This window comes from Phaseolus vulgaris, chromosome 8, assembly GCF_000499845.2.
Source record: "Phaseolus vulgaris cultivar G19833 chromosome 8, P. vulgaris v2.0, whole genome shotgun sequence".
Taxonomy (NCBI): Eukaryota; Viridiplantae; Streptophyta; class Magnoliopsida; order Fabales; family Fabaceae; genus Phaseolus; species Phaseolus vulgaris.
In genome coordinates, this window is record NC_023752.2 from 54,549,293 (window position 1) to 54,569,277 (window position 19,985).

At 34.1% G+C, this 19,985-nt stretch overlaps 1 protein-coding gene across 1 annotated transcript; it reads left to right on the forward strand.

Annotated features, from left to right (window-relative positions):
- Positions 1-1,158: 1,158 nt before the first annotated feature.
- On the forward strand, positions 1,159-19,088 carry LOC137827085 (protein CHROMATIN REMODELING 5). The gene is made up of 31 exons (XM_068633297.1): positions 1,159-1,559; positions 2,448-3,310; positions 3,435-3,493; positions 3,638-4,075; positions 5,680-5,904; positions 6,103-6,186; positions 6,354-6,413; positions 6,500-6,603; positions 6,824-6,875; positions 7,323-7,389; positions 8,266-8,359; positions 8,439-8,526; positions 8,603-8,737; positions 10,595-10,786; positions 10,877-10,944; positions 11,463-11,556; positions 11,655-11,779; positions 11,879-11,942; positions 12,389-12,601; positions 13,537-13,779; positions 13,858-13,968; positions 14,122-14,211; positions 14,422-14,604; positions 14,757-14,837; positions 14,967-15,203; positions 15,889-16,044; positions 16,152-16,329; positions 16,415-16,596; positions 17,368-17,709; positions 17,789-17,882; positions 18,062-19,088. The coding sequence occupies exons 2-31, from the start codon at positions 2,566-2,568 to the stop codon at positions 18,535-18,537; spliced, it is 5,280 nt and encodes a 1,759-aa protein (XP_068489398.1). The 5' UTR covers positions 1,159-1,559; positions 2,448-2,565; the 3' UTR covers positions 18,538-19,088.
- Positions 19,089-19,985: the final 897 nt, after the last annotated feature.

Genomic DNA, 19,985 nt, shown 5'->3' on the forward strand with positions numbered 1-19,985 from the left:
TTATTTCGAGTATGTAAAATTTGTTGGATTTAACAAAGACATATTACTTTTTTTATGAGAGTAAATACTTAACAATAATACCAAATATATTATACATTAATTATTCCACCAATAATCTCAAAACTGCTTTCTCTTAAATCATCAAATCGATTGTTGATTTTGTGTGAAATCTCCCTATAAATTTTTTCCCTCTAATTTAGAGTTAATATATATCTTTTAATAATTATTGTGTGTGATACTTTAGAAAGAAAAATATTAAATGAAAAATTATTGTAAATTTAAAAAATTGCATTTACTATAAATGTTAGTATTTTAGCTTGCAAGATATACACTCTAAATGTTTATTTTTATACAGCCAAGTGTTACAATAAATAGTCTAAATTATACTATAATTAATTTGTATAAACATAAATTATATTTGATATCTATAACAATAATTTTATAATCATATAATGCTATTTTTATCTATTGATACATTGTTTTAAATAGTATTAAAATTTAATTTAAAAAATATGAAAACGATAAATAAAAAAACTACATAATTTTTAAAAATAAAATAAGAAGAAAAACCAGTACCAAGTAAAAAAATATAGTGGTTTCTAATGATTACAAAATATATTTTTAGATTGATTTTCTCAAGATTGTTGTTGGAGAATGAATTATAATTGTCGATATTAGATAAACCGATTATGTTACCATAATAATATATATTGCGAATTTATTTATGTATTTAGTAATCTTTTTGAGTTGGTTAATATTAGCTAAAAATAAATTAAAAATAAAAAGAATATAAAATATTTTTCATGACATTATGTCTTCACATAATAAAAATGATACCGATTCTTAGAAACTGTTTAATTTTAACTTAAAATATTCTTATTAAAAATAAGAATAATGGTTAGAATATTTAATGATTTTATAAATAAAAATAAAAAGGAACAATTACGGGAATAAGAAAGTGTAAATATTAATTTTAAGTAATTAGTATATGGTGATTTACGGTTCCATTCAATCACTAAGCAATGTCATTGACAGATGGAGTAATCTGATTGGCCGAATGCCATGATGTCAAATTAAAAATAAAAAAATAAATAAATAATAAAACGTTTTACAATTTCCCCCCTCACATTATTATTAATATATCCTTTTCTTTTCTCCGTGTGTCTCTCTCGTAGAGGAAAAAAAAGGGCTAACAAAAAGACTCTCTCTCTCTCCTTTCATCTGCACACCATCGTCGTTTAATCCCAATCGGTTTGTCGTTTTACTCTCTAAATCGGAAGTTACCACCCGCCGCCGAAGCCGCCCCCGGGGAATCTCTCCGCCGCCGCTCCATCATTCGAATCTCGCTCTGCCGCGATTCCTCCAACACCAACCGATTGTCTTGTTCTTTTTCGTTTGTTTCTTTTCCTTTGATATTCGAAGCCGGCGATTCCGTTTCCGGCGAGTCCTTGTCGGAGGAGAAGTGCGCACGATTATTAACCAGCGCACCGTCGCTCGTCGCGGTTCCTTCCGCTCGAACCAAATTGCCGGAACTCCCTCCCGCTCTACAACGAGGAAAGGTGAAAGTCGCTTGCTCTTGCTTGCATCATCGACGCATGGATTTGCTCATTGCGTAGTGATTGGGTTTCGGAATAAGGGTTCCGATTTCGGATTTAGGTCGTTTTTTTGTTTGCGAGGTCGTGTTCTCCAAGCCTTAAGGGTTTTAGCGACGAGCTTCGTCGAGTTTGCTTCTCGATCCGTTGCTTTCTCCCTTTCGATTCGGTTATGCCCTTGCTTTTCGGAGATTAACTTGTTTTTGATTCGGTGATGATCATTTTGTGCATTGAACGGTGTTGAAATTCGATTTTGGTGAAACAGGAGTCTTAACGGTATTCTGTTTTGACCGTTACACTAGACACTTGTTTTGAAGCAGTGCTTTCACTCCTTGATCAATGTGGTTCGTCTGCGAACTTAGTATAATGCATATAGGACTGTTTTTAACCTAAAACTTGAAGTATAAATCGAATTTACCTCACCTGGGTCAAGTTCCACTTGAATTCAACCTGAAACGAGCTTTTCTTTTTTCATTTCAATTTGCCCATTACTTGATTGCTAGGGAATGTGTGGAAACTATTAACATGTGAAATTTAACTCACTAATTAACCAGTGGTCTGTGAAGGAATTGCAACTCTATGGAGTTACCACTGGTTGAACGCCTGAACCTGCTTACTTGACTACTGAGAGCTAAGCATGCTTGGTGGTTATATCAGTATGTATTTGTAAAAGTCTTGCAGAAGATGTAAACTGGTGCTATTATTTTCCTCTACGTCCTTTTTATCTGGATTGTTGTAATACGGGTTTTCTATTTTGTTATTTAATTTAACTTACATTATCAACGTGTGATAAGTGGCATACGCCGACCATCATTAGGATCCTTCTGACCATAAATTACTCTCTCTGTTGTTCAGGTTTTGAGGAGTCAGAAGATAACTGAAGGAGCACGTGATATTTTTTTATTATGATTAATCACACTTACAGTGTGGAGACTGGAGTAAAGATAATTGTAGGTTAGTCATATGTTATAGGATGGCTTTCTTCAGGAACTTTTCAAATGATACAGTATCACATGGCGTCATGGAAGATAAAAGCCAAGGACAGAATGCAAATAGAACTCATAGATCAGTAGGTAATGAATGTACTGATGCAACTTCTAGCGAGAAAGAATTTGATATGAACATGGAGGCACAGTATGAGAGTGATGGCGAACCAGTTGGTTCTGGTAGACTGCAAACTGAGGCAACAGCCGATGATGGAGATGCTGTGAAAGAATCAACCTTGCAGACTGCTGGTAATAAAACAGCTAGGATGGGAAGGTGGGGTTCAAGTTTTTGGAAGGACTGCGGGCAAATGGGCCCTCAAAATGGTTCTGAATCTGGGCAGGAGTCAAAAAGTGGATCAGATTATAGAAATGCAGATGGGTCTGAAGATAATTCATTGGATGGAAGAGCAGGAAGATTAGACTCGGATGATGATGATGGGCAAAAGGAGGAAGGAAAAGGTCCAAGAGGTCTCTCTGATGTTCCCGCTGAAGAAATGTTGTCGGATGAGTATTATGAGCAGGATGGGGAAGAGCAAAGTGATTCAATACATTACGGTGGTATAAAAAAGCCTTCTGAATCGAATTCATGGCCACAAAGGATGTCAACCACCGCAAATAGAACTTTGCACAGGAATTCGAGGTTTTCAGATGATGCCGAAGAAGATGACGACGACGGAGATAATGATAATGATGGTGATGATGCTGATTATGAAGAAGAGGATGAAGCAGATGGTATGTTAAACCTTCTCTTCAGTGTGGAATATCGTTTTTAGATTAGCCAATTTCTGGCCCTTGTTATCTAGGTATAATTATTGATGAACTTCTGTGATTTTCTAATGTTATAAACATCGTGCAGAAGATGATCCTGATGATGCAGACTTTGAGCCTGCCACAACTGGTCATGCTGGAAATAAGGTAATTATGTGTGCTTGTGTTGCAATTTAAATAGTAAGGGGTTGCATAAGTCCGTTAGAAGCTAACTCTTTCTTTACTGTTAGTTTTGAAGTAAATATTCTGGTGGATGTTTTTGAAAATCAAATTGATTAACTGTTGTTACAGGATAAAGATTGGGAAGGTGAAGGCTCTGATGAAGATGATGACAGTGATGAAAATATAGTTGTCTCAGATGATGATGAAACTTTCTATGCTAAACGGCCTAAAGGAAGGCAACGAGGTAAGATTGGACAAAACATGAAATCTACCAGAGATCGCAAAGTGTATGCTGCATCTGGTCGGCAAAGAAGAGTTAAATCATCTTTTGAGGACAATGAGTCAACAACGGAGGATTCTGACAATGACAGTGATGAGGATTTCAAAAGCTCAAAAAAGCGAAGTGTTCATGTTCGCAAAAATAATGGTCGTTCTTCTTCGGCTATAGGTTTTTCTATGCGCAGCAATGAAGTTCGCACTTCTAGTAGGACTGTTAGGAAGGTATCATATGTGGAAAGTGAAGAAAGTGAAGAAGTTGATGAAGGAAAAAAGAAGAAGTCCCAAAAGGTACAACCTTAACTATACACAACTGAGCATGATTTCTACCTCCTTCTCTTTGGGTGTCTGTAGTTCGGTGTAAATGTCTTGGGGTTTATTTATCTACTAGAATTCCGTAGATGTTGAATGTTGATTCTCACATATGTAAGACTCAAAATAATCATGTCACTTCAAATAATGTGGATTCCAAAGGCTGTTTTACTTGCATAGTAAATGACTACTGATTAGACACATCTTTTCTTATTTGAGTAAATAATTTTGGCAGCATATTCTTAGGAAGTTGTGGATTTGTCTAACAAGGATATGTTTTAAATGTATTTGATGACAAAAGTAGATTTATTGGAAAAAAGACATGGAAGTCATAGCTCCATTGAAACAACCATTGGTAGATCTGAGTAATCTATAGAGGAGCCAAAAACATAATCCTAAATGAAATTAAGCTGCAAAGTAGTGAAACACCACTAAAGTTGCAAGTGTACAGCTGTACATGAATGGGTTGCATATCCTGTACAGTGCTGCAGAATTTTTTCCTACTTTTAACCTTCCTCATTTTGAACCTAACCAAATAAAACTTTTCCAAATTAGGAAAGATCAACAACAAAGCCTCATTCACTAGGTGAGGTTGGCTCCAAAAGGATACATAAACGACTATGACAAAGTTATCCCAATAATTTTCATATCTGTAATTGGTATCTTGCCATGCTAAGATGTTTGTTTTATCATTTTTGGGGGCGGGTGGATGTGGCATTGCATGATTTCTAGTTCAGATTAATATGTTTTCTAGGAAGTTGAAGGTCTAACTGAATGCCCTTGAAATCAGAAATATTGTATTTGTATTCCTCTGTTTCAGTTTCAGTGTGATGTAGAAAAAGTTACAAGATGGAATTATATGGTGTGATGAACTGATATTATGAATATATCTGTTATTTTTTTGTTTCTTTTAATTTTCATTATTTTTAGCATAAAATATTGTGCATAAGTGGTAGGATTATTAAATTTGTAGGGTGTTTTACTAAGGAGAATTGGTGCAAAAGCAAGGCTTGTTTTAATTTGTCATTCAGAATAATTGAGAATTTTAAGGATAGAGGTAAGGAAGTGATATTTCTAAGTGGGGAATCAGAGAATGGATACTGGCTTGAAGAAAGCTTATGAATTTGGATATTTTGTTTAAACAGAGTGGTATACAACTACTTACTTGCTGGAAGATCATTGGTGTATGTTTGTAATTTGTGTCAGCTGTATTACTCTTTACATTTGGTGTGGTGGTGGTGGAGAGACCTCAAGTATGAGGTTTGCTGATTGCTTGACAGAGTTTATTCCCAAGAGACAAGATGGTAACTTCAGTGGCATTTGTTTTGATATTTTTGAGATTTCTCCAACCTATCCTCTGCAAGGATAATAGTTTTGTTTGAGTACAGAATAGAAATATCTTGGATCAGTGTGATTTAATCTAGAAATGAGGATTTCATAATCTAATAAAATTTATATTTATACTGGAAAGGCTTACTTTTGGGGAGTATGAGATTTTATTTAGTTTTGTTATTATGATACCTCCTATTGGCTTAACATGTGCTTAAAGTATTTTTACTGATGTCATTCTTTGTGTTCTTCAGGAAGAAATTGACGAGGATGATAGTGACTCCATTGAAAAGGTGCTTTGGCATCAACCAAAGGGCACAGCTGAAGATGCGGAAAGGAATAATCGTTCAACAGAGCCTGTTTTAATGAGTCACTTGTTTGATTCAGAAATTGATTGGAATGAGATGGAATTTTTGATAAAATGGAAAGGGCAATCACATTTGCACTGTCAGTGGAAGTCTTTTGCTGAGCTGCAAAACGTATGATATTTATTCTTATTGTTTATTATGAATTATAAGAGTTATGCTGTCATTATTGTCTTTTTGTATGTCTGTTTTTTTATCATAACAATCCTGCTTCCTATTGTTTGGTTATTTTAATCTTCCACATGGTTTTGACTTTTTTTTTAATTTCTATCTGGCTGAAATGTAATACATTCTGTCTATGTGAGATTGCAGCTCAGTGGTTTTAAGAAGGTTTTGAATTATACAAAGAAAATAATGGAAGACATGAGGTACAGAAGGACAATTTCAAGAGAGGAGGTAAATATTTTAGTTCAGCAAGTCAATTTAGATGTGCTGAATCATTTAATAGGCTGCAGGATATAAATACTGCAGAACTGGAAATTTATTTTGGAGGAAATGATTTATCTGCTAAGGACAATTGATATTATTTTTGTTTATTAATAATTTCTTGTCCCTTTATGCAGATTGAGGTCAATGATGTTAGTAAGGAGATGGATTTAGATATTATCAAACAGAACAGTCAGGTTTGCTTTCATGCATTCCAATATTTTCATTACTTTGTTCTTGGCTGTATGTTGTATTGTTAATTGGATTGTTATCGTATTTTTAGGTGGAAAGGATAATTGCAGATAGAATCAGCAAAGATAATTCTAGCAATGTTATTCCAGAATACTTGGTCAAGTGGCAAGGACTATCTTATGCTGAAGCGACTTGGTACATTACTCTAAAAAATTATGGTTTACTTTATTTTTTATTGATTTCTATGAATTGTTTGGCTTCATGTTAGAAGCAGGGTGGAATGATCTCTATGAATTGTTGTACACTCTTTTAAACTCTTAGATCCTTATTTGACAAGTATGACATTAGTTTTCACTGTTATTAGACTCCTATTCATTTATTGATACTATGTAAATTGTCACTCTTAATGTACTAGGGAAAAGGACATTGATATTGCTTTTGCCCAACATGCTATTGACGAGTATAAGGTAGGTCTCTTTTTTACTCTATTCTCGTTATCATTTCAGTTTTGAAAAATTTCATTTTTTGGGTTTAGTCATTCTTCTTGTAGAAGTTATTATGCAACTATCTGTCTTGTTTTTGGGCTTGTGCAAATTAAGATGGCGTGGCCAAAGAGAGAGAGAGAGATTTTGTTAAACGTGAGTATGACTGTATAAGTATGATACAAAGTGGATCCTAGAACATGATTGATTTACAAAAATAGGATATACTTGAGTTTTAAACTTGTAGCCTTGGGATTTTTCCATCTGTACCCACTAGAAATAGGTCTAGGCTTCGTTGTTGTATTTATGTTTATTAGTGGTGGGCAATGCATGCACGTGAATAATAAGATTTATATACATTACTATATATGATAATTTGGATACTATTTGTTTCTCTTACTATAAACTTTTTGTTCTGGCATATTTGAACAGGCTCGTGAGGCTGCTATGGCGGCAGTTCAAGGAAAGATGGTAGATTCTCAGCGTAAGAAAAGTAAAGGTTGGTGGATTCAATAGAACCAAAAATATTTTACAAATTCTGTTTATGCACTTGACATGGTTGCTGGTGTGGTAGATTTATGTTATTGTCATTTATCCACCATTATTTTCTAAGTTCTAGGCATATATAATTTAAATTGCAAAACAAAAGACCTACAGAATTTGGAACAATTTTACCAATTGTGTCGTATATAATTTGTCCACTGATTTACAGTTTTTGTCATATCTAACACTAGGTACTTCTCAGTCTTGGTTTATACTCAATTCTGTTTGATAGCACGTCTTCTCTATTAAACATAGGAGTACGCTGGGACATGGTTAATTATTACTTTATTGCTTTTTTTTACTTATACGATTATTAACATAATTTTAAATATGCAAAACCTCATTTTTTACTTGGTTACGTTAAGATAAACTGTTTAGTCAGGAAAACCTTTAACATATAGGTCTAATTTTTTTTACTTTTTTGTGTCACCATTTGTTTTACATATATTCAATATGTAATTTTAACATTGTGTATTATATTTGCTTAGGGGATTTAATTTTAATTTTTTTTTTCATTTTTTTTTTCTGTTTCTGGGCAAAACTAATATGGTGTGTCTATTTTTTAATAATATGTCAGAAGATTATTTACAATTAACTTTGACATGTCTTTCTAATGTTGCACTTTATCACTACTTAGGCTTAAATCTGAGAAAGTTGATTAAAGGGAGTTTTTTGTTTGTATTTCCTGACTTCTGAGGCCTATTTCCTTTTATTCGTTCTTTGATTATTTCAATACCATGTATGAATTTTTGTTCATTATTTCATTTACAGAATATCATATGCTATATTATGTACGCAAATTCTGATTTTAGTATTTGGTTGTGATGCTTAGCAAGTTTGCGAAAGCTTGAGGAACAACCTGAGTGGTTGAAGGGTGGAAAGCTTCGTGATTATCAACTTGAGGGTCTGAATTTTCTTGTTAACAGGTATGCATGCTTGTATATGGTTGTGAGGATTTTGTTTTTAAATTTTTGATGTTCTAAATCTGTGTCTTGCATTTTGCAGTTGGAGAAATGATACAAATGTCATTTTAGCTGATGAAATGGGCCTCGGGAAAACTGTTCAGTCAGTATCAATGCTTGGTTTTTTACAGGTGTTGTATCAGTTGTATATTTGATTACAATTGCCTTTGCAATTTAATAATACATGTTTTTTTGTTCCTTACACAGAATGCCCAGCAAATCCATGGTCCTTTTCTTGTAGTTGTTCCACTCTCCACTTTATCAAATTGGGCCAAAGAATTCAGGAAGTGGCTTCCTGATATGAATATTATCATATATGTTGGTACTCGTGCTAGTCGAGAGGTGAGGCACATTGGTTCATTTGAAAATGAAGTTATAGAATCTGTCTGATATGTGGTACATTTTCAGCAGCTTGTCTTACTAGATTGCAGATATGTATGCTGAGTGAGATAAATGCAGGATGTAGTCCCTAATTAGTTACTACATCAATACTTAAGATGTTAACTCAACTTGTATATCCAACATATCTATGGTTTTTTTCTGCTTATGGTAGCATGGTTCTTCACTATTTTTCAAGGTCATGTATTTTACAATAAAATTAGGTGAATAAATGAATTAGTAAAGCATGTAGGGGGGTTAGTTTTGCTTGGGTTTGTACTGTGGAAAGCTTTAACTGAAATTTATTTGTTCTATGTTATTTGCTTGTTTTGCTGTGATGCTTTTATAGTGGTAGAGTGTGTGACTAGTTCTAGTTTGAAACATAGTTATAATTCCTGGTAATGGAGTGAGTGGCCTACCCTGTAAGTGGGATAGCGGGATGACTGCTGTTCTAATATTTTTTAGTTAATAACTCAACACATGTGCTAGTCACCATTAATAATAATAACTCAGTACTTGAACAGATATAAAGTGTAATGACACGGAAACAAAGATTTTGTGGAGCCATGATTCTGCTAGGCATAATATAAAAGCGCAAAATAAAAAATTAATATTGTGGCAGCAAATGATGAAGGAGAAAAGGGAGGAAGGAAACAGAATAGGGCAAACGATCAAAGAAAGTGGAATATAAAGTATAAGCTATAAAGGGTCAGACTTCATTTTCAGAATAAAGGAGAAGTGAAGGATCAGAACAAGATAAGAAAAAAATGTGAATTGGGCTGGTTGCTGGAAAATGAAGATCATGGTGAAGAAGGGAACAAGGTGGAATTGTTGGTTGGGCAGTTAGGGCAGAAGAGAAGTTGTGATTGTGTTGTGTGGGGAGAGAGCCTCACAAGCTAATTAAAACCAAAATATAAAAACTGTAAAATCCAAAATTACCCTCACTAACAATTAAATAGCAAGGGAATTTTTGGGGTTTCCACCAAATTGCAGATTGTGAACCCTAAACCCTTCCAGAAGTGTGATTGTGCCACTCCACTATGCTAATGGGAGACCATGGCCATGATTTCAAAGTGACTCAATGATGTCTCTGCCTTGCTATATTGTCACTATGATCACTATTGACTGCCTAGGTTTGGAAGATGGACATTATTTCATGGTTGCCTGCCCTTGCCCTTTTGTCCATCTTTTGTTATTGTGATCATTATGAGTTGCTGGCAACTGTGATCGTGACTCTATTTCTTTGTTTTTCATTCATATAACTGTTTTTTTTATGTTAAACCACCTTTCCTCTTGATGGATCTAAAAGTTTTTCCCATGCTCCTTTTCATTTTTTTAGGTACATGTTCACTGTTAACTTTGTTCAGGAGATGCAATTTTTTTAATTTTTGTTAGGCACATTATATTCTGTCTTGCATATATTGAAATCACAACTTGTTTCTTTAAGAATAGGATCTTTAAGTTTAATCATGAGCAATTAATGGTTGTGATTTTCCTAAAGCTGTCAAATGTTTTTAATTACTTCTTTATGATTTATGAATTTTGTTAAGTCTTCCATGATTCAATTTTTTTCATCCCAACATTTAATCACTTTTTTTTTTGCTTTATTATGGATGTTCACTTGTCTTTTGTTTTGCTCGGTTGTTTCTTGCTAAGCTGAATGCTTAGTGGGTGTGGTTTTGATAGTTTTCTTTCAATTTAAATTACCTGTTTTAAAAAGCCTAGACTCAAATAGTTCTGTATGGTAAACTACCTGTAAGCTTTTAATTTTATTTCTTTATTTTACATATGATTTTTTTCCCGTTTTACATTTTTTGACAGGTTTGTCAACAGTATGAATTTTATAATGAAAAAAGACCAGGGAAGCCATTAAAATTCAATGCACTTTTGACGACATATGAAGTAGTTTTGAAGGATAAGGCTTTTCTGTCCAAGATCAAATGGAGTTACCTGATGGTGGATGAGGCTCATAGGCTAAAAAATAGTGAGGCACAGTTGTATACGACACTTTCAGTATGTAACATTTCTCTTAATTTATTTTTTGTGCAATTATTTATGATAGAGTTTTAATTTTTATGGTTTGTTTTTGTGCTAATCTTTTAGGAATTTAGCACCAAGAACAAGTTGCTTATCACTGGTACTCCTCTACAGAACAGTGTGGAAGAACTATGGTATCATTAACATTTTCCTTTCATATTTGACTTGTCAAAACGTAAACTTACATCTTTTGTGGATATGTTGAATTTCTTAATATTATTGCATGGACAAGTATTAATAAATTGTATCGTTGAAGATTCCTCTTATCTATTGGTGAAGGTGCCCAGTAAATTCTTATAAGGATATACTTAACCTGCTCGATGCATGACCTAGTAAATGATATGTATATACCATTTAAAAGCACACAACATGACATTCCTCCTGTGTTAATGGTGCTTCTTGTCTTGTTTTTTGTCAATCATTAACGGATAATTAGTTTGTATATGCATTCTCACAAATACATATTTTTTTTGGGAGACTCCCCTGATTGATTGTTTCTTATCACATGTTGATAGAATTCCTTGATCTCTGCATCACATGTCCACTAAATTGATTTCTATTTAAGTTATGTGTGTTGTCTGTTATTTTGTTTGCTTTGATTTTCCTGGTTTGTTTGACAATTCCCCCTACCCCATCCCCCCTTGTTTTGTAGGGCCTTGCTTCATTTCCTTGACCCTGACAAGTTCAGGAGCAAGGATGAATTTGTTCAAAATTATAAGAATCTGAGTTCTTTTAATGAAAATGAGGTATAAGTTGTCATTGGTACCCTCTACTTTTTTCTCTGCTAATTGATTTTCCTTTTTACCGAACTGTAAGTTGAAGTGCATAAATTATTTTTTGTTAGCTTGCAAATCTTCATACAGAATTGAGACCTCACATACTTCGAAGAGTTATCAAAGATGTGGAGAAATCATTGCCCCCTAAAATTGAGCGTATACTTCGGGTTGAAATGTCTCCTCTTCAGAAACAGTAAGTGCAATTTTAAGTTCTGAAATATGTTTGTTTTGAAAAAATGCTGTTATTGTAAGTTCACTTTCTTAATTCCTGTTGATGTATTCCATCATGTAGGTATTATAAGTGGATTTTGGAACGTAATTTTCACAATTTGAACAAAGGAGTTCGGGGGAATCAGGTTAAGTTTCTATTCTGTTTTCCTAACAATCATTTTTCATAAATAAATGGATTGCAAGCTTTCTTCATCATGATTATTTAAATAAGAAATGCCAATACTTGGCTATGATGCATGGTTTCTTCCAACCATGCAAACTTCTTTGTTTGTTAAAATTAAGCTAGAGATAGTGTGGTTTGTTGTAGGTATTTAAGATTTAATTATTTTTTATTTAAAAGAAAAATACATTATATGGTAAATTTATGTGCATGTCATGAAGCTGAGCTACATTTCTTTTCAATTTGGCGTGTTCTTAAATTAGAGGGAGAATATATTAATAGATGTTGCATCTGTTTAATATTGCTTGGACTGACAATTTTGTGAAGTTTGATTTCATAATGTATATTTCTATATCCTTTTCAATTTTATTTTAAAAGATGATCACTAATTTTTTGTGTGCAAAATTTCAGGTTTCTCTTCTAAATATTGTGGTGGAATTAAAGAAGTGCTGCAACCATCCGTTCTTGTTTGAAAGTGCTGATCATGGCTATGGTGGGGACTCAGGGAGTAGTGATAACAGTAAACTAGAGAGAATTGTTTTTAGCAGCGGCAAGCTTGTCATACTTGATAAGCTTCTTGTTCGATTGCATGAAACCAAGCATCGTGTATTGATTTTCTCTCAGGTTTGTGGTTGAAAAGTAAAATTGATTTACTGGATGTGCTTCTTAGTATAGTTGGAGGCTTTTAGCTCAACAAAATTTTATCATACTTTTCTTGAGTAGTGTTTCTTGTTTTGACTTGTCCTTCTACATGTTTCTGTTTAGGGTTACCTGTAGCCTTTAAAAATTGAAGTTTACTTTTTGGTTGGTTTAAATATTATTCACCTAAACGTGATATGTTCTTTAGTTATTTTAAATATTATTCACTTAAATTTATGAAATTTAGTAGACTAGACTAGATCATGTTAAACTCAGTTTTTGGCATGCTCATTTAGCTGGTATTGTTATCATAGACATATTTCAATTTTCAACAACCCCAACTCCCCAACTTATTAAAAAGAAGTAATAATACATTTTATGATTCTTCCCAGTCACCAGATACGCATTAAATATGGTCAGGCTTGGCTTGAACATGTGTAGGATTTTCTTATTGTTTAATAAAGTATGGATTCTTTGAAATGAAGATTGATTAGAAGTACGGAAAACATTCTGAAACAGCCCAGTAATTTTTTATAATAATTAAAGAAAACAGGAAAAACATTTGATCAATATTTCCCTTTTAAGACCTCAAATCCCTCAAGAATCTATGAACTGAAACCAAAAATTCATTTAATTGATTAGGATAGATTCACTGCTCATGAAAATGCAGATTGATCTTTACTGATTTCTGGTGAACAAAGATGATTGCTGATCTGTTTGAAGTCTTAAATCTTTCACTATTGATTTAGGACTGTGCTTGTTGTACAAAGTTCATAAACAGGTGGATATTAAGATCATAAATAGCTTCTAACTATTGATGTTGCATGTGTAAGCATCCTAGTGGTTTTTTTTTTTGATAAAATGTAATATGTTTTATGGATTAGTTTATGATATACTAACTTATCAGAGGTGTATTGCAGATGGTTAGAATGTTGGATATACTGGGAGAATATATGTCACTTCGAGGATTTCAATTTCAGAGGCTTGATGGCAGTACAAAAGCTGAGCTGCGACAGCAGGCAATGGATCATTTCAATGCACCTGGTAGTGATGATTTTTGCTTCCTTCTTTCAACACGGGCAGGAGGTTTGGGTATAAACCTTGCCACAGCAGACACTGTTATAATATTTGATTCTGATTGGAATCCTCAAAATGACCTGCAGGTATTCAGCTGATTTAATTTTATTATTAATCAACAAAATATTTGGTACTTACTGTTACTTCTATTCTATGTTTTCTAGGCAATGAGTAGAGCTCATAGAATTGGGCAACAAGAAGTTGTTAACATATATAGATTTGTGACAAGTAAAAGTGTTGAGGAAGATATTCTGGAACGTGCTAAGAAGAAAATGGTATGTTAAAAGTCACTGGATTTCCAGTGGCTGTTTTTATGTATGTTATATGTGTATATATTATATAATGTTCCTAATAGACATTTAATTGCTTCTTGACTTGGCTTGAGGCCAATAATTTTATGTCATTTTTCATGTGAATGTGTTCCATAGGTTCTGGATCACTTGGTGATTCAAAAATTAAATGCAGAGGGTAGACTGGAGAAGAAAGAAGCCAAAAAAGGAGGAAGTTATTTTGACAAAGTAAGGATGTTTTGTAAAAGTGTATACTCATTAGTTTACTTCATCGCACTATATCATGTATTTGTAGATACTAAAACACCAATCTACTGAGGTGATGTCTTCTATTTTGTATTTTGTGGACTGTGTTGAATCAATTAATGTTCCGCAGACTTGACTATTTTTATTTAATTACACAATTACTATACCAATAATTTGCTTCTGAAATGACAGAATGAGCTGTCTGCAATCTTACGATTTGGAGCTGAGGAGCTTTTTAAGGAAGAAAGAAATGATGAAGAGAGCAAGAAACGACTCTTAAGTATGGATATAGATGAAATTCTTGAAAGAGCAGAGAAGGTGGAAGAGAAAGAACCTGATGGGGAACAGGGAAATGAGTTATTAAGTGCCTTTAAGGTAAGATTGTGCACATTACCATTAATTTTGTTGTTTCCGTTTTTAATCCATTTTTGATAATGTTATTTTTATTTGTTTGGTTGGGAAGGATATATTGTTTTGGATTTGATGAGGGACTGCTAAGTATTTTCTCTTTACCTTTCAAACTGTAGGTTGCCAATTTTTGCAATGATGAAGATGATGGGAGTTTCTGGAGCCGATGGATAAAGCCGGATTCTGTGTTCCAAGCAGAGGTTTGAACCTGTACTTTTGTAGACACATTCTTAAATAATTTTCTCTATTGTTTTTGGGTTTCTAAGAATTATGTTTATGTGATGTCTGTTTTAGTTGGTGCTTTACCTGTTTTATTTTGGTTCTTTCAGGAAGCTCTTGCTCCTCGTTCTGCTAGAAATATTAAAAGCTATGCAGAAGTTGATCCATCCGAAAGAACTAATAAAAGAAAAAAGAAGGAACCTGAACCACCTGAACGAGTTCAGAAACGGCGGAAAGCAGAGTATTCTGCTCCTGCTGTACCAATGATTGAAGGAGCATGTGTTCAAGTGAGAAATTGGTCATATGGGAATTTATCTAAAAGAGACGCACTTCGTTTTTCGCGTTCAGTAAGATTCTATTATTACTTTTGATGATTTTCAATGTTATCTTTCTATACCGGAAACTTTCTAAGCATTCCTTCATATAGTACTTAGCCTATTGGATAGGCTAAATTTTTTGCTTATACATGTACTAATGAAGCTATGAGCTTGAGGTGACACCGAATTTATAACTGATTCTATTAGTTTGTTTTGTTACCAATTACAATTACAATTTAATATCAAATTATAATTTGTTTCCACGTGACTCAAGCAATTAATATTTTGCATTCTTCACTATTGTGTAAATATCTTGACTATGAACTAAAGCTTGCTCAAAATGGATATTATGCAGCGTGGAAAGTGTTTGCTTTATGGAATTTTGCTTTTTGTTTCATAAATGACATGTTTTTATGTTTTTTTATTTTATTTTGTGTTGAAGTAGGGAGTAATCTACTCCTTGTCAGCATCTAAGATTTCTTCCCTGCTCCTTTTGTTGGATAAAGTTAATTTTTGTACTTCACTGTGGGTCAGTTCATAGTAAATGGGTGTGTAGACCTCTCTTTTGAGTTCATGTATAACTTATTTTTTATATTTGTTCTTTGGGCTTTTCTAGCATTATGCCTTGTCAGTTTGTGTTTTCTATTTGTGCAATGTGTCTTGTATATGCTTCATTTTGTTATTTTATTTGGTAGTAAACAATTTTCTTTACCAGGTTATGAAATATGGCAATGAGAGCCAAATTGACTTAATTGCTGCCGAGGTGGGTGGTGCTGTTGGTGCAGCTCCAACTGGAGCACAGATTGAACTATTCAATGCTCTTATTGATGGCTGTACAGAGGCAGTGGAACTTGGAAATTTAGATGTGAAGGTTGGTATAACATTAAGTTCCCTAGAATATGGCTTGCAATGGTTATATTAGTTGTCTTGTTTCCTTAGAAGCTTTTAAAAGCTTTTAACATGTAATATTGCATCTAGGGGCCTCTGCTGGATTTTTTTGGTGTCCCTGTGAAGGCGAGTGATCTAGTTACCCGTGTCCAACAACTTCAACTTCTGGCAAAGCGCATTGATCGATACGAAGATCCTATTGCACAATTTCGTGTTCTGTCATATCTCAAACCATCAAACTGGTCCAAAGGTTGTGGATGGAATCAAAGTAAGTTTATCCTCTTATATAGTATGTGTTATATATTCCTTTTACTTAATTGCTGCTTTGCTAATTCTATTTTACTTGTTTACAGTTGATGATGCTAGATTGCTTATTGGAATATATTTCCATGGGTTTGGTAATTGGGAAAAGATAAGATTAGATGAAAGACTTGGCCTCACGAAAAAAATTGCACCTGTAGAACTTCAACACCATGAAACTTTCTTACCACGAGCTCCAAATTTAAAAGATCGTGCTAATGCCCTTTTGGAGCAAGTATGCAATTACTTAAATTCTAATTTCATTATGCCCTTCTGTTCTGTATTTACAATTTACAAGTCTACTATGGGATCTCCCTTCCTTTTATTTAGCTTCTTTTTCCATTGTTTTTTTTTTATGTTTTTAAATGCTACCTATTCTTCTATACTTTGTTAATTACCCTTCATGACTTTGGTATTTAATTTCACACTTATTATATCCCCAATTACCAAGGTATTTACTAGCAAGAAGAGAATAAGAGTTGGAGAAGTTACAGTAGTAGTTGGGTGGTCATAATTAGAACTGAGGGTAACATACAAGCTACTTTGTAGCATAAGATATTGAGTTGACAGAAGGTTATGGGAGAAGGTAAAGTGACTGAACAATTGTGTAATCTCAGACTGTTGTGAATAGTATATTTATGACTTTGTTGGCTGTATTTGTTATTTTTCCTAAATTCCTATGGGACTTCGAGTTCCACACTAATGATTGTCCTTCACTGCTCTGATTTTTGTTTTAGACTTACCTTCATGGTGTCCATATTTCTGTGGCATGTTCCGAGATGTATGTTGGCATCTTTTTTAACATTGATCGTGTATTCCAGTGATTGAAGATTATTTTGAATTTTGATGTAATGCCCCCATCCTTTTCTTGCGCATGCTAAAATCCCCCTACAGCAATTTGATATCTGCTTCGTACTAAACCTTTTTTAATTCTGGGACCCTTCATTTGTTGAATTTATTCTCACTATTTGTCACTTACAATGGTTACTTGATTTTTCTTGTATAGGAACTTGCGGTTCTTGGTGTGAAAAATGCCAATAGCAAAGTTGGACGGAAGCCTTCAAAGAAAGATAGAGATAATATCATTTCATTGGTACGTGGGCAGGAGAAAAAGAAAAAATCAGGTTCTGTTAATGTCCAAATAAGAAAGGATAGATTTCAAAAACCCCAGAAGGTTGAATCTATAGTAAAGGAAGAGGGTGAAATGTCTGACAACGAGGAAGTGTATGAGCAGTTCAAGGAGGTGAAATGGATGGAATGGTGTCAAGATGTAATGGTTGAAGAAATGAAAACTTTGAAACGTCTTCACAGGTTGCAGCAAACTAGTGCCAATCTTCCCAAGGAAAAGGTATGTCTTTTGGCTTCTTTCCTTGTAATTTGTCTTTTCTCTTTCATGGGTTACACTGTTTATATTCCCCCCTGCTCAGGTGCTTTCAAAAATACGCAACTATTTGCAACTTCTTGGGCGAAGGATAGATCAAATTGTGTTGGAACATGAAGAGGAACCCTATAAGCAAGATAGTAAGTTTTCATTCCACTTGGGAAGGTTTCTGCTTTGTTTATTTGTATGGAATTCTTTTGTTTTTGTTGTAGGGCTCTCAATTTCTTAAGAGGATATGTCAACATTTATTTTGGTTAATCACTTTCAGTATTCTCTAGTCTCTACTTCATATTGATTTATTTTGTTTGCTTATTTACAGGAATGACTGTGCGACTGTGGAAATATGTCTCCACTTTTTCCCATCTTTCAGGGGAAAGGCTTCATCAAATATATTCCAAACTTAGACAGGAGCAAGATGAGGCAGGGGTTGGCCCCTCTCACGGCAATGGGTCGGTATCTGTTTCATTTACCAGAAATGGAAATCCATTCCGTGTCCACATGGAGAGGCAAAGAGGATTAAAAAATATGAGTACCTATCAAATGCCAGAAGCAGTTGATAATAGTGGGAAATCTGAGGCATGGAAACGAAGAAGAAGAGCTGAAAGTGATAATCAATTCCAGGGTCAGCCGCCACCTCAAAGGACCGCAAGTAATGGACTCAGGATTACTGATCCTAACTCACTCGGGATCCTTGGTGCTGGGCCATCAGATAAACGCTTTGCTAATGAGAAACCTTATAGGACACAACCTGGTGGGTTTCCTTCAAGACAGGGCTTCTCCTCAGGTATAAAGTAACCAGCTTGGTGGGATTAGAGTGGCTGATTATAAGTGTTGGTGGACGGATTTCACTTCAGCTATTGTACATTCTGTGGAATTTTTTTCTTCCACCCATGGGAATAAGATCTTGCGGATCCCTTTTTGGTGTCTTTTGGCGGATATGAGAAATATCCCTGCACTGGGATTCACATCCTTGAACAAAATGGCTGAAGCCGAAAAGATCTATAATGCAAGATGAAAAGTTAGTCTTGCCAATTTTTTCCTTTTCCCTTTTGATTTCTTCCCCTTTCTTTGAAGATGACCAAGCAAAGTGACATGGCGAAAATCTTGAAAAGCGAAGAGTTTTACCCACTTGCTATAGACATACTTAGGAAAGTGTACATTGTCAATTCTGCAATTTAATTGGATTTTACTGCTCACTCCATAAAGTATGTTAGCTGATGTAGACAAAATTGTATTTGATTTTTTGTGGTAATTATAGCTATAATTTCCAAGATTTTGTAGCTCGTTCAACTGAGTTTCATTAGTGAATAGTGAATGGAAAGCGATTTCTCGGCTTCTTGCCCAAAGTTTCTTGCATTTGGATATTCATAGAATGTATGTACTTTATATTTTAATTACAACTTTTAATGCGTTTCCAGTGATGCATTCATTACAAGGATTCTAGTGATTCATGTATGGCTTCTGTTATTGCAGCCAGTTAGTTAACTGCAAGTTTGGGACTTTTTCTTCTTAAAGTTATTATTATTATGTTACTTTTTTCCTAGTCCTGCTTCTATATGAATGCTATTGAGCCTTCTTTAATATATTCTCCATTTTCCGTCCACTCTTCTGTTGGAAAATACAATTTTAAAGTGATTGAATTGAGTTTAGTTTAATTTGGTTAAATTTTAAGATTCAATGAGGTACACTTAAAATAGGTTGAATTTTTCGATTTTAATTGAGTTAGTTGCGGGTGAAGTAATACTAAAAGTTATAAAAGAGAAAAAGAAAGAGGGGAGAAGATGAAGGGAAAAGAGAAGTGTGGAGGAACACAGGAAGTGTAAAATAACTTCTAGAACTTAAAATCCTTTTATTTTCAAATTGATTTAAAATGGTTTGAAATTCATTTCACAACTATTGCAACTCCACTTTATTTAAACAAATTTTGTTTTCAAATTTAAATCGATAATGTTTCTTTCTACATTAAAATTCACTTTCCCTTAATTTTAAAAACAGTTCCTTAGTTGTTGCCGACATGGTGCCACGTTAGACGGTGTCATGTGTTTAGAACCCCCACAAGGTATGTGATATCTACGCTGTAGAAATCATCGCCCACCACCCAAAACCAGACACGTGTCCCAAGTATTCAAAATGTTGACCCTACGTTACACTTGGATTCATTCATATAATCAACCTTCTCTATTGACCAGCTCAGAACGCAACACGTGTACCCTCCTTTCAATTCCATGCACCACTCCACACCG